Below are 13,892 nucleotides of genomic sequence, written 5' to 3'. Positions count from 1 at the left end.
TTTAGCTTCTTGTATGTATAAATTATATTGACATAAGTAAGATTCAAGTGAAATAGTTATCTTATTAATTATATTTTCCTAAAATCCTATTAGATATTATTCAAGTAAATAATTATCTTTTGGAAAATATCATTTGAAGGAAATATCTTTTATAAATATCTTTTAACTGATTTGGTTTTTATTTGAGAAAAAGATTTTTTATGGAAAATATTTTTACGTGGGTTTTAATTAGTCAAATTAGTTGAGAAAATTAAGGAAGCAATAAAAGAGTTTGAAAAAATCATGGGTTAGTTGCGTTCTCTTGCAGAACTAGTATTTCACTTCTACGTGCTCCTCAAGTTGAGGAACATGGAGTTAGTGGCACACGCTAACTGATGAGTGGATGCATTTCTAACTCTATAAATAACGCTTTCTTCAGTTTGCAAAAACACACTTGAGCATTCTAGCATATTTATTCTTACTTATTCCACTTGAATCTAAAAGTGTCTTTGTGATTTATATTAGAGTTTAATTCTTTGAGTTGTAATTTGGGGTAAGAGTTTGAGTGAACTCTAGAGTGTTTATTGCTTTGAGTGAAGCAAGGAGAAAGAGAGAGTTTTTGAGCGTTCAACTGATTGAGGGATCGGTTGAAGGGGAACTCAAGTTTGTTGAGGAACTTGAGTTAGAGTCTTAGATTGTAATAGGTTGTTTGTGTAATACCCCGTATTTTCATACGTATTTTCTAATTAATTAAGAATTATTTTATAAAAAGGGTATTTTAGTAAATTCATTATTTGGAGCCAAAATAATATTTGAATTTTCGCACCAAATATAAGTATTTAATCATTTGAATAATTAATTATTTTCGGATTTCTAAATTAATAATATAGGTTTAATTATCTTTTTTAAGGTCGGTCCATATTTTATTATAATAACTATTTCAAGAGAAATATCTAATATATATTATGTATTTAACTAATTTTATATTATCTAAAATATTTATTTATTCAATTATTTTATTATTATTTTTGTTTTTATATTAATAACAAATGGTGAAACGTGATTTGATCATGTTTTGAAGAGTGATTGTTATCACTTTAGTTTGTTAATTATTAAATTTTAAATTAACCTCTAATTCTCTTATTCATTGTCTCATTTTGTTCCTATCTTTCTTCTCCCAACCATATGTATATCTATCTAAATTTTCTTATCTTTTAACGCAACTATTAATCTAGACTTAATTTAATTCAAGTACCTTAGCTTAACAACCCCAAAAACTTATCACATTTTCTAGTAATCATATCACACCTTAATCTCTATCCTTTCTACACCCTCAACACTATAAATAGACCCTTAATTCTTCCCATTCATTCACACCAATTCTCTACTTTTCTTCTCCTCTTTTTACACAAATCATCCCGTTCATCTTTGAAGCCAATTTTCGGGCACTTCTGGTCAGTTTTGGGGTATTGACGTTTCACAGAAAATTGTTCCTCACAAAAAATCCTTGAGGTTTAGGCTCAAGAATTACCCAATTCGGAGTTATATTGAAGGAGTTATAGCCTCTGCAAGTTCTGCCTATTCTTTCCAACGCAAATCCAATTCTTCTCTTTTCCTTGGTTTCTTATCTTTTCTTATTCTCTTCTCTTATTCAACTATTATTATTATTATTATTATTATTATTATTATTATTATTATTATTATTATTATTATTATTATTTATTATTATTATGGGGGATTTATAAATAATTTTTATGAGTAGTTTTAATCATATAAAATCAGATTTTTAATAATATTTATGTCGAAAGGCTCATGTACATATAGTTGGGTGGTTTTAATTTAATTATTTGTGAACCTTATATTGATTAAGGTTATATTTATTTGTAGGGAGTGTTCAATCAAGGTTCTTGAGGTTCTTTTTGTGTGGTTTTTCTAGCAAGGATCAGGTACGTTTAGGTGGCTAGATATCTTTGAAAGTAATTGGTTTGAATAACATGTTTTGCATGATTTTGATTGGTGATTGAATTAAATTAATTTTTGAAATAAATATGTTTGAAGGTATTTATTTTAATAAAAGTATTTGAATGATTGATTTTTAAATCATGTTTTGAATGGTTTGGATTACTTATCGTGTTTAATTAATATTAGGAACTATTGGATATTAAAAGGATTTATTGAACCATTGAATTATTATTATTAATGTTTTACAAGCATGTTAGTAATCCCACTATGCGGATTTGGTTTATTGATAAGACCTTAGACTTTGTATGACCGGATTTTTCCTCAAGAATAGCCTTGTAATATAATGAGACTAGCTTGGGGGGTGTGCACACTTAGGTGAGGAATTGGATTAAAAGGAATTGGTTCTTAATAAAGGAATTGGTTTTATTAACTATTATTTTGAATATTGAATCATTGGAATCGGTTTTGGAATAATGAGTTTTGAATTTATTGGATTAATTATTGGAATTGGTTTTAAAAACATGTTTGCAAATAAATTGAGTTTACACTATCTTGCACTTATCGTATTTAGCATATTTTGCTAATCTGTATTTCTTATTTGTTTTGGTTCGCCCTATTTACCGTACTGGTAAGCAGTGTTGACTATTTTCAGGTGGAGTCATCAATGAGCATATGGGAGTCCAGGGATTTGCTTCACCTAGTTTAGGAATGTTGGTCTTGTCTTTATTTTTGAGCAATCATAACAATGTTACAATCTTTATAAGTATTAATAAAAGAAAATTGAGTTTCCGCTGCAAGTTTTGTAGTTGAGTTAAGTATTTTGAGTAGGCTTGCGTAATCACGCGGCGGTAATACGCCCAAGTCTATCTTTATGGTATAATTATACGTATTATACTAGTATTTCCGTAGAGGGAGATTTGGGGGTGTTACAGTTTGCCCTATTATAATTAAGAGTTGAGTTTTAAAACCCCTTGTGGTCGTGCTTCTTCTTCTTGATTAGGGCCAAGAATTTTTCCAGGTAAAATATCTCTGTGAACTTTAAGTTTTTTGCTTAGTTTCTCTATACATTCCGCAAAAATTACCCTACTTCCCCTACAATACAATTCACCCCCCTCTTGTATTGTTCGTTCGAGTCAACAGTGCACGTGCGATGCTCGGGTTGTTTAATTAATTTTAAAATAAATTTTTAATTTATATATCAAAATTCAAAAATATATCGTTGATACAAAACTTGTTGGGAATTAATGTGCTTTGGTGACGATTTGCTATCTATTAAGCATGTAATGACTAATAATAATGTTGGTGGAAATGTTCGATTTAACACATTAAAAAACAAAAAATTAGCAAAAGCATATTAGGTTAACCCAAACCTAAAACTTTGAGCAAGGGTTGAACATTTCTTGACTCGTAACCTGAAGTGACCCTATCCGAGATGACTCATGATCCGACTCAGGTCTACATAGTAATAACATCCTATTAGATTGTGAAGTATATTATTTTAACTGATTAGTATATATCTAAATGTATGTTTTACATTTTGAACTATTTCTTCGCTCCAAAAAATATAATGATATAAAAATTAAATTTATATGAGAATTTTTTAGAATTATAATCTATTAATTTTTTTGAATAAAATTATAATTCAATTTGTTCATTTGAGATATTGGTATTTTATCGAAAATAAAACTCTAAACGTACTAACAATGTTATTCTAAAATTATATCCAAATAGAATTTAAATTTATGAAGTTTATTTAAATTTATCCAACGTGGCGCGACACTTGGCAGAAAGTTGAAATGCCAAGCGTCACTACCTCGTGATCTGGCTAAAAGTTTAGCTTTATACATTAGTTATATGATTAAATTGCTCAAACCTTTACGCGTATTCAAAATCTCACTTGTCCCAACTTCCCAATAATCCATTCTTAAATGTGATAGCTACTTTATGTATACAACCGCTAGTCCACTACTCCACTACTAATCACATCTTTAGAGTTCTATATGCTAAAACTATATAATTGATTCACTTACTTTAGTTTTATACTCAGCTCCTTAGCAAACATATTAGTTTAATTCAGTTTTTAAGATAGAACTACAATTTTTAGTATTGAAGTATTGAAGTTGTTAGAGACATGAAACATAATCGATTTTGGAATATATATTAGACTTAAATGGAACCTAAGCTATTATAGCCTTTATAGGTTGTAAATTGAATGAAACCTTTTAATTGATTTTTTAATACTAATTCATGTAATTTAACTTGTGATTATAAATTTAATTGATTTCGTAATATATACTTGTATAATGTAACTTTTTTGAAAACATAAGCTACTAGATGTGTGATTTAACCTTATCGTAGGATAGTTGATTGAACCTTTATAACTATTACACCTAAAACTTTATTTGTTTCTTGATGAAGAGAACACAACAATTGAAAATAATGAATCTTAAAAATAATTCAATGAAGCAAAACAATCCTAAACACTGTGATTAGTTCTTCAATGAGACAATAAACATAGTGCTAAAACATTAAACAAACAAATGTAAACAAATGTAAATAAACATAGCGAGTAACTAAACTAATTAGAAACAATAATTTTGGAATTTGGTAGATGGAGTTGTTCTTAATTGCTTCCATTGCTGCTTGAGTTTTACTTGAAAGCCCATTGATTCTCTTTGCGAACTTCTTCCTCTTCTTCGGGTGTGAAATCGTTCTTGATGTGGAAGGTCTTCCTTATCTCCTCGGGTGTCTTTCCCTTGATCATATCAGCCACACATTGACAAGTTAAATCCAGCAAACTCTTGATATCCATGTAATTAGCAGCCTGCATAACATCATCATATCACACATGATTAATTTAGGTATAGTTGATCAATCAACCACGCAAATGTATATTAACAGTCAATTTTATTTTTTTGTAAAAGAATTTAAGCCCAAAAAATTAGAAACACTAACTAGATTACTCCGTATATTATAAGGATTTTGTAACAACCCTTGAACCATGTTAACAAACAATTCATACATAACGATACGTCTAATTAAAAAAGTTTGGGTGCAATATTACGTATAATGCGATTGCAAAATACAAGTGTCAAACTATTATCATATTATCAAAAATTATGATAAGATACAATTACGTCCTAAAGAGATCTATAATCATATTATATGATAAAATTACATAACTAACTAAAATAATCCAAAGATTCCAAAGAACTCGTATGCTCATCGTATTCATATGGAGCACCCAAACAGACCAGAACTCAAAATTCAATAGAATTTAATCTTACAAAATTTAATCAAAATTATTTTATTTGTGAAATGAATAATTCAAGCTCAAAATTGGCAACACTAATTAGATTTTTATACGGACAAGAAAAGATTAAGGTACTCGAATTATTATACTTTCAATATTCAAACCCTAAAAAGTTAAAACTCAAAGCCCTAAATTTCACAATAATTAATCATAATATTTAGCTTATACTATTATATGTACTTCCAAATCCCAAGCCCAAAAAAATGGATAAGTGTAATATACAGCTATACTAAAAAAAATAAAACAAACGAAAGAAGATCGAAAAAAATAAATAAATACTTACAAGAATAAGATCAAAGAGGGTGTCTTGGTCGACATTGAGGAAGTCCTTATCCCACTGCTTGAGTTCATCATTATTAGATGATTCGGAGTTATCATCATTAGCGTGTTTGTTGCAATACTCGATAACCTTAGCGAGAATTTTAGAGGTGACATTATGCAGCGGGATGGGATCGGTGCTGTCGCCGAGGTCCTCGATCATGTTCTTGATGGTTTGAGAAAGCATTGCTGCCTTTTCGTCGACGTTGAAAGTGTCTTTATCGGAACTCCTTAGGGTTACCTTCTTGTTCGAAGATGAAGAAGAGGTTGATGCTGCCATTGCTAATTAAGTAATTAGGTTGACTGTTTTAAGGTTCAGAAAAGCTAAGAGATTTGAGAGAGAGAGAGAATTTTTGTTGGGAGTATGAAAGAATATGAATTAATGATGAGGCTTTGGGAAGACTTCGTTGGTATTTATAGATTATTTATTTATTATTATTATTTTTTTTTAACTAAATTCTAGTTGAATTATGCTTTTTTTTTTTACACGATTATTTTATAATTTTTTTATAATGTTTGCCAATGAGGTGAGTAAAATCACACAAACCGACCTTTTTTTTTTTGGAAGTCTTTATCCTTTTGTTTTGGAAACTAATGTATTTTTGTAACCAAAAAATTATACTCTGATCTTTATATCTTAAATTTCCAAATTTATAAATTTATTTTTGAGATAATTTACACCTTATCATCGTTATTGTTACTAGAATGTTATTTGGAAAGTTAAATAATTTTAGATATTGGGATTCAGTTTGAGGGAAAAAAAAATTAGTCAGGTAAATTTATTTTTGACCATTACAAAAATTAAACAAGGTGTATAAGAAAGGTATAAAGACTAGAATAGACCCGGTCTACAATAACTTATTGTAGACCCAACCTTTCAGTATACCATATAAATGTGATTATATCATATGATGTATCATATGAAATGTGATTATATTATTACAAAAGTGATTATATCATCTTGAAACTGTTATTTATATGTATCACTCAAAAAGTGAATTTATCGTTATAAAAAGTATCAAATAGTAAATTACATCATTCAAAAATGATTTTTAAATTTTATCATTCTAAAGATAATTATACAATATCATTAAATGGTTTAATATGAGATCAAAATATGACTCACAAAAAGATAATTATATCATCTAAAAAAGTGATTATATCATCCACAATGTGATTATATTATTTGAAAGTGTCAAATTTTTTGTCTACAATAATTTATTGTAGACCGTGTCCCTACAAGAACAATTGTAAAAAAGGTTTTGTAAAATTGAATAATTAGGGTTTAATGAAAGAAGAATACACTTTGATAATCCCAACTTTGCTCAATTTACTTTAAATAATCCCTACTTTCGATAATTCTGCAATGATCCCAACTTTCATATGTGTTTTCTTTCTTCAATCCGGATTACTGGTTACCGGAAGAAAGGGTCAATATTTTAGAGAAAAAAAATTATATGTCACGTGTTGATTTCTAATTGGTTCAAAAAATAAATAAATAAATTTAAATTAATAAGATTTTAAAAAAAAAAAAAAAAACAAAGACCACCAGCCATCCTGCGCTAGTGGCCACACTTCCCCTACCGGCAAGACCCATAGCCAAGCCACCGACTACGAAACCTAGCCACCACGAACACCCACCACCCACGAATCCCGGCCCGACCACCCCCGAAATGCCGATCTCATTTACAAAACCCACCAACCCCAAAATCCCAACCAACCCACAAAACTCAAACACCTATACCCACGACTCCGATCTCCCACGAACCCCGACCATCCACGAAACCCAAACCCCCACTTTTTCGACCTACCGGAAACCATCCCCTCACCGAAAACCTTATCGTCACTCCTTTTGATTACGATTTCCGGCGACTATAGGAGAGAGAAAGGGTTGCGTTTTTGTATTTCGGGGAAAGGGGAGGTGATTTCGATGGTCAGGGTTGGTGTGACAAGTGGTTTCGGGGGTTGGGGGAGGGGATAGGGACAGTTTCAGGGATGTGGGCTTTGGTTATGGTTGTTTTGAGTTTTACGGGCGGCGGTTTCGACGCAAGAGTTTTGGCTATAGCTAGTTTAGGGGGTGGGGAGAGGTATAGGGGTCGGTTTCGCGGTGTAACGGCGGTTTCTAGGAAGTTTTTGGTGGCCGGGGTAAGGGAGGTGGTGGTTCGGGGTTGTCTGTGGATGGAATTGGCCACCGCCGGTGGTTGGTGGTTGTGGGTTGGCCGGTGGTGGCTAGTTTTTTTTATTATTATTGATTTTTTCTTTAATTTTTAATTATACTTTTTTGGACCACTTACGACTTATTGACACGTGTCAAGTGACCTAGAATTTTAGGTCATTGACTTTGTTGACCGGTTTGGGATTGAAGAAAAAAAAAAAGCATGTGAAAGTTGGGATCATTGTAGAATAATCGAAAGTTGGGATTATTTAAAGTAAATTGAGCAAAGTTGGGATTATTAAAGTGTATTTTTTCCTTTAATGAATTGTGGTAAAATATTATTATTATTATTGTTGTTGTTGTTGTTGTTGTTGTTGTTGTTGTTGCTGCTGCTGCTGCTGTTATTATTATTATTATTATTATTATTATAATTATTATTATTATTATTACTATTATTATTATTATTATTACTATTATTATTATTATTATTACTATTATTATTATTATTATTATTATTATTACTACTACTATTATTATTATTATTATTATTATTATTATTATTATTATTATTATCATCATCATTATCATTATTATTATCATAATTATTAGGACCCATTCACTTCACCTTATTTTTGTTGAACTGAAATTATGTATACTAAGGACCTGTTCACAATTACTTAATTTCGGTTTAGTTCATTTCAGCTCCAATCAATTCAATTCAGTTCAGCTTCAATCAATTTAGTTCAGCTCCTAATTTTCCTCTCTCATAAAATATTCGTTTTAGCTTAGTTCAGTTCAGCTCCAATCAATTCATTTCAGTTCAATTCAGCTCCAATCAGTTCACTTCAGTTCCGTTCAGCTCAGTTACGTAAATGTGAACATGCCCTAAGCATAAATTATTTTTGCTGAAATGAAATAAATTTTAATGAACAGAAACAGAGGTTTTTCAGTACGGCAGGCCACATGGTGCGCCATGGGTTACTTGTAGGGTGTTACTGGTATTGTATCTGATCATTTTATTTTTTTAATTTTATTGAAATTTGGACTTATTTTGTTGTGTACTTGTGTATTAGTATTTATTTGAACACTCTATTTTATAATTGAATACCCGATTTATATCTGTACATTCGGATATCGGGTGATTGATGAATTTCGAACCCCCTAGGTACAATTCCTGGATCCGCCACTGCTTCAACTAGCCCCACTTTCACAAATATTTTATTGTTTCTCTTTCCTACCAACCTCACCCACACTATTTTTTTTATTTATTATTATTTTTATGTCTTATTAACAATACTCTATATTATTAGTCTATAAGCCTACTCCATAATTTTCTTAAACTATGAGCCAAACCTACTGTTGCAACTAATGCGAAACGGAGGTCGTAATAAAATTGCTACTAACATTAGCGGTTCATTTTATAGTTATTAATATTTAATATTAGTTGTTTATATTTAACATTGTTTTTCAATGAGAAGATATTGCGTGCGTACGGACGCACGAACTGTTTGGTGCTGGAGGATTGACTGATATATTTTACTCGTTGGCTTATATGTTTCATGTGTTAGGTTGACTGATATGATTTTTGATATTGGCTAATATATTTCTTTTGTTGGATGATTGTTTTTTTGTTTTTTTTTTGTTTTTTTGCCTTTTATTGGCTAATATTAGACACAATTTGGTTTACATGTTTCTTCAATTGGCTTATATGTTTATTTTGTTGGCTGATATATATATATATATATTTTAATTGTTGGCTTGTATATTACATTTTGTTGGCTGATATGTTTATTTTGTTGGCTTACCTGTTGCTTTTGTTGGCTGATATGTATTGGCTGATATACTCCTCTTGTTGGCTTATATGTATCTTTTGTTGGCTGATATATATACTTTTCTTGTTGGCTTATATGCTTCATTTGTTAGATGATATGTCCCTTTTGTTGGCTAATAGATATCATTTGTTGGCTGATAAGTCCTCTTATTGGCTTATATGTATCTCTTGTTGGCTAATAAGTTTCTTTTATTAGCTGATACTGTTTTATTAATGTCTTTAATCTTTAATGTTGATTGATATGAAATATCAATTGGTTGATATAATACTTGTATTAGCTTATTTACAAATATTTCACTCTCTCTCTCCTCTTTTCCACTCTTCCTCATTTTCTTTCTCCATGGCAACATATCAAATTATGTTCTTCCTAAACATAACCAAAAATCAAATTATGAATTCCTCTCCATAGCAACATATTAGGCAAACGGCACCACCATTCCACCACAAATCAGCAACACAACCACCACCACACTTAGCTCACCACCACAACCCCCTGCCGACCCACCACCACACTTGATCTCGATCTCCTTCGTCCCCTTGCCACAGCCGCAACCACCACCACACTTAGCTCAATCTCGATCTCCTTCGTCCCCCTGCCGCAGCCCCCACCGACCACCACGCAGCCACGACCAGCCACGCATCCGATACTACCAGTGAATTTCGAAACATAGCGAATCATTAATTTTAATTTGATTAAAATTATAATTGTTTATGCAATTGATGTGAAAATCTTATTGTAATTTAGATCTAAAAAGGAGGAGGGGCATAGGAGTGAGAAAGAGAAGGGAAGAGAAGGAGAGAGAAACAAAAAGCAAAATAACACTGGACACACAAACAACTTATCATACCTTTAGGTTCTAAATGCTAAATTTATATAATTGATTCATTTAGTTTAGTTATATATATACTCGCCTCCTTAACAAACATATTATTTTAATTTAATATTTAAGATATAGTTTTTTCTCTGTAGGTTTTTTTTTTTTTTTTTTTTTTGACGAGTACTCTGTAGTACTATTTAAGTATTGAATGAAGTTGTTAGAGACATGAAAAATAATATAATCGATTTTGGAACATATATCATACTTAAATGGAACCTATAATACATAGGTGAAATAGTCAATTTTGGAACATATATAGACTTAAATGGAACCTATTAGACATACGTAGTAACTCGAATGGAACCTATTAATTAATTTTAGAATGAATATTAATTTGTGTAATGTAACTTGATTGATTGTATCAATTTCAGAATATATATATTTGTGTAATGTAACTTATTTACACATAATCAATTAAACACGAATAAAACCTACTAGACTTGATTTAACCTTGTCGCAAGATAATTGATTGAACCTTTATAAGTATTAAACCTAACCTAAGACTTTGTTTCTTATATATTATGAAAAGAACACACCCTTAAATAAAAGTCATAAAAGATTCAATAAAAACATTGAGAACCAATTCCTTAATAGCTTAGTCGTTTTCTTAATTTTGAGTGTTATTCTGATTATATCCCACTTTGTAACAAGTATAACAATCACCCTATTCTTAGGGGTTGTTTGGTTACACAAAGAAAATGGAGGAAGTCAAAAATCATGGGAATTTGAAAATGGGTGAGTTGTTTGGTTGACACTAAAAAGTGAAAATGAGGGAATTGTAAATTCATGGGAATTGTGACTTCCCACAAAAAACATGGGAAGTTGATTACCCAACCCTCCCTAGGTAAGTCAAAATTCCCATGATTTGCAACTTCCTTCATGTCAACCAAACAATTTTAAGCAATTCCCATGAATTTGATGTAGGAATTTAATTCCCATGAAATACAAATTCCTATGGGAAGTAAATTCTCATAGCAACCAAACGACACCTAGTCTAGCAGTAAACATAGTGAGTTCTTATGCTTGAAATACACAAGCAATAAATTTAACACAAAAAATAAAAAAAATACAATTAAGGGCCTGTTCATATTTACTAAACTGAGCTGAACTGAGCTGAACTGAATTGAACTGATTGGAGCAGAATTGAATATTTTATGAGAGGGAAATTAAGAGCTGAACTGAACTGAACTGATTGGAGCTGAACTGAACTGAAGTAAATATGAACAAGCCCTAACTTCTTATGCTTGAAATTGATTAAATGCAGCGGTAAACAATTAATAGTAGTGAGGTCTTTGAAATTAATTCAATGAAGCAGTAAAAAAAAATCCTAAACATAGTGAGTTCTTCAAAGGAGCAGTAAACATAGTGAGTACTAAAACATTAAACAAACAAATGTATGAATGTCTTCCTTATGCTTCCATTGCTACTTGAGTTTTACTCGAAAGCCCATTGATTCTCCCTGCGAATTTCTTCCTCTTCTTTGGGTGTGAAATCGTTCTTGATGTGGAAGGTTTTCCTTATCTCCTCGGGTGTCTTTCCCTTGATCATATCAGCCACACATTGACAAGTTAAATCCAGCAAACTCTTAATATCCATGTAATTAGCAGCCTGCATACCATCATCACACATAATTAATTTTGTTATTGCTTTATTAATTGACCATGTAATTGTATATACTATAAAGAACATGTTCACTTACATTTATCAGCTGTAACAATCCTTAAATTATATTAACAAACAACTCATACATGATACATCTAAGCAAAAAAAAGTTTATCTAATCAAAAAAAAGTTTGGTACAATATAATGTTTAATACGATGATTGCGAAGTCAAAGTGTTAAACTATTACGTATCATATTATTAAAAATTATGATAATCATATATGATAAAATTATATAACTAACTAATATAATCCCAAAACAAAAACTAGCTAACATTTAATTAAAGCCTTTTAAAAAAAAAATCCAAAGAACTCGTAGAACTCCTATTTGCTCATTGAATTCATATGGACGACCCAATCAGACCCAAAATCAAGGTTTAATATAATTTAACCAATTTTATTTTATTTGTAATTAATTCAAGCCCAAAAATTAAAGACTAACTAGATTTTATATAGACAAGAAAAGATTAAGGTAGTCGTATTATTATACTTTCGAACCCTTAAACCCTAAAAATTATTTTACACATTAACTCAAACCCTTTCAAATATAAAATAATTAATCATATATACACATCCGAACCTAAAGCCCTAAAAAGATCGATCAATCGTAAAATTAGCCCTAATAATATCTTAAATCAACAAAATAAATTTTTTAAAAAAAAAGAAAAGAAAAACGAAAGAAATAAATTTAAGTCAATCTCAAATCAACAAAAATAAAGAAAATAGATCAAAGTAAAAGAAAGATACTTACAAGAATAAGATCAAAGAGGGTGTCTTTGTCGACATTGAGGAAGTCCTTATCCCACTGCTTGAGTTCATCATTATTAGATGATTCGGAGTTATCATCATTAGCGTGTTTGTTGCAATACTCGATAACCTTAGCGAGAATTTTAGAGGTGACATTATGCAGCGGGATGGGATCGGTGCTGTCGCCGAGGTCCTCGATCATGTTCTTGATGGTTTGAGAAAGCATTGCTGCCTTTTCGTCGACGTTGAAAGTGTCTTTATCGGAACTCCTTAGGGTTACCTTCTTGTTCGAAGATGAAGAAGAGGTTGATGCTGCCATTGCTAATTAAGTAATTAGGTTGACTGTTTTAAGGTTCAGAAAAGCTAAGAGATTTGAGAGAGAGAGAGAATTTTTGTTGGGAGTATGAAAGAATATGAATTAATGATGAGGCTTTGGGAAGACTTCGTTGGTATTTATAGATTTTTTTTTTTATTATTTATTTTTTTAAAAAACATTGACTAAATTCTAGTTGAAGTATACTTTCCTTTTTTTTCCTTCAAAAAAGGAAAATAAGAGCAACTCCAATGGTTGGAAAAAGGGACTTGCTTGCAAATATTAAAAATCTTAAGCTAGTAGCTACACCATTGTTGCAAATCTTGTTGATTAGCTTTGGCAAGCAAATTAGCTTTGTAGAGCTAATTAGCTTAGCAAATATTTATTAGATAAAAAATATTATTAATTTGAAAATAAATTAATTTACAACTAGCTTAACCATTGTAGCAATAAATAACTTGAATTGTTGTAGCTTAAGAAGTTGATGTGGCACGCCAAGCTATTAAATAAATTAGCCAACCATTATAGTTGCTCTAAATACTTCCCTTTTTTTTAGTACCACATTTTACTTTCCTTTTCTTTTTTTTTTTTTTTTACGGGTACTTTCCTTTTCTTTTAGGGCTTGTTTGACATTGTTTTTTGTTTTGAGTTTTCAGTTTTTTTAAAAACAAAAAACCAAAAACAGGAAACAAGAAAAAGGTGTTTTCACTTTTCTGTTGCCAGTTTTCAAAATTA

At 30.5% G+C, this 13,892-nt stretch overlaps 2 protein-coding genes across 2 annotated transcripts; both read right to left on the bottom strand.

Moving 5' to 3' along the window:
- Positions 1–4,413: 4,413 nt before the first annotated feature.
- On the bottom strand, positions 4,414–6,412 carry LOC110734861 (SKP1-like protein 1A). The gene is made up of 2 exons (XM_021914996.1): positions 5,538–6,412; positions 4,414–4,765 (listed from the first exon to the last, which is right to left on the bottom strand). The coding sequence occupies exons 1-2, from the start codon at positions 5,850–5,852 to the stop codon at positions 4,592–4,594; spliced, it is 489 nt and encodes a 162-aa protein (XP_021770688.1). The 5' UTR covers positions 5,853–6,412; the 3' UTR covers positions 4,414–4,591.
- A 5,244-nt stretch (positions 6,413–11,656) lies between these two features.
- Positions 11,657–13,747, bottom strand: LOC110735193 (SKP1-like protein 1A). Its single transcript, XM_021915363.1, has 2 exons — positions 12,849–13,747; positions 11,657–12,044 (listed from the first exon to the last, which is right to left on the bottom strand). Exons 1-2 carry the CDS (start codon positions 13,161–13,163, stop codon positions 11,871–11,873), a joined length of 489 nt encoding a protein of 162 aa, XP_021771055.1. The 5' UTR covers positions 13,164–13,747; the 3' UTR covers positions 11,657–11,870.
- Positions 13,748–13,892: the final 145 nt, after the last annotated feature.

The sequence above is a fragment of the Chenopodium quinoa genome, unplaced genomic scaffold (genome assembly GCF_001683475.1).
Source record: "Chenopodium quinoa cultivar QQ74 unplaced genomic scaffold, ASM168347v1, whole genome shotgun sequence".
Taxonomy (NCBI): Eukaryota; Viridiplantae; Streptophyta; class Magnoliopsida; order Caryophyllales; family Amaranthaceae; genus Chenopodium; species Chenopodium quinoa.
Note: the sequence above shows the minus strand (reverse complement) of the source record. Positions and strands in the feature narration are given on the sequence as shown.

What these genes read in the sequence shown, in the direction of transcription:
- LOC110735193 (XM_021915363.1), bottom strand. Translation starts at nt 13,163, where the DNA reads ATGGCAGCATCAACCTCTTCTTCATCTTCGAACAAGAAGGTAACCCTA. An exon ending in CCCTCTTTGATCTTATTCTT is followed by an intron (nt 12,045 to 12,848) that starts GTAAGTATCTTT and finishes GATGGTATGCAG; the next exon opens with GCTGCTAATTACATGGATAT.
- LOC110734861 (XM_021914996.1), bottom strand. Translation starts at nt 5,852, where the DNA reads ATGGCAGCATCAACCTCTTCTTCATCTTCGAACAAGAAGGTAACCCTA. An exon ending in CCCTCTTTGATCTTATTCTT is followed by an intron (nt 4,766 to 5,537) that starts GTAAGTATTTAT and finishes GATGTTATGCAG; the next exon opens with GCTGCTAATTACATGGATAT.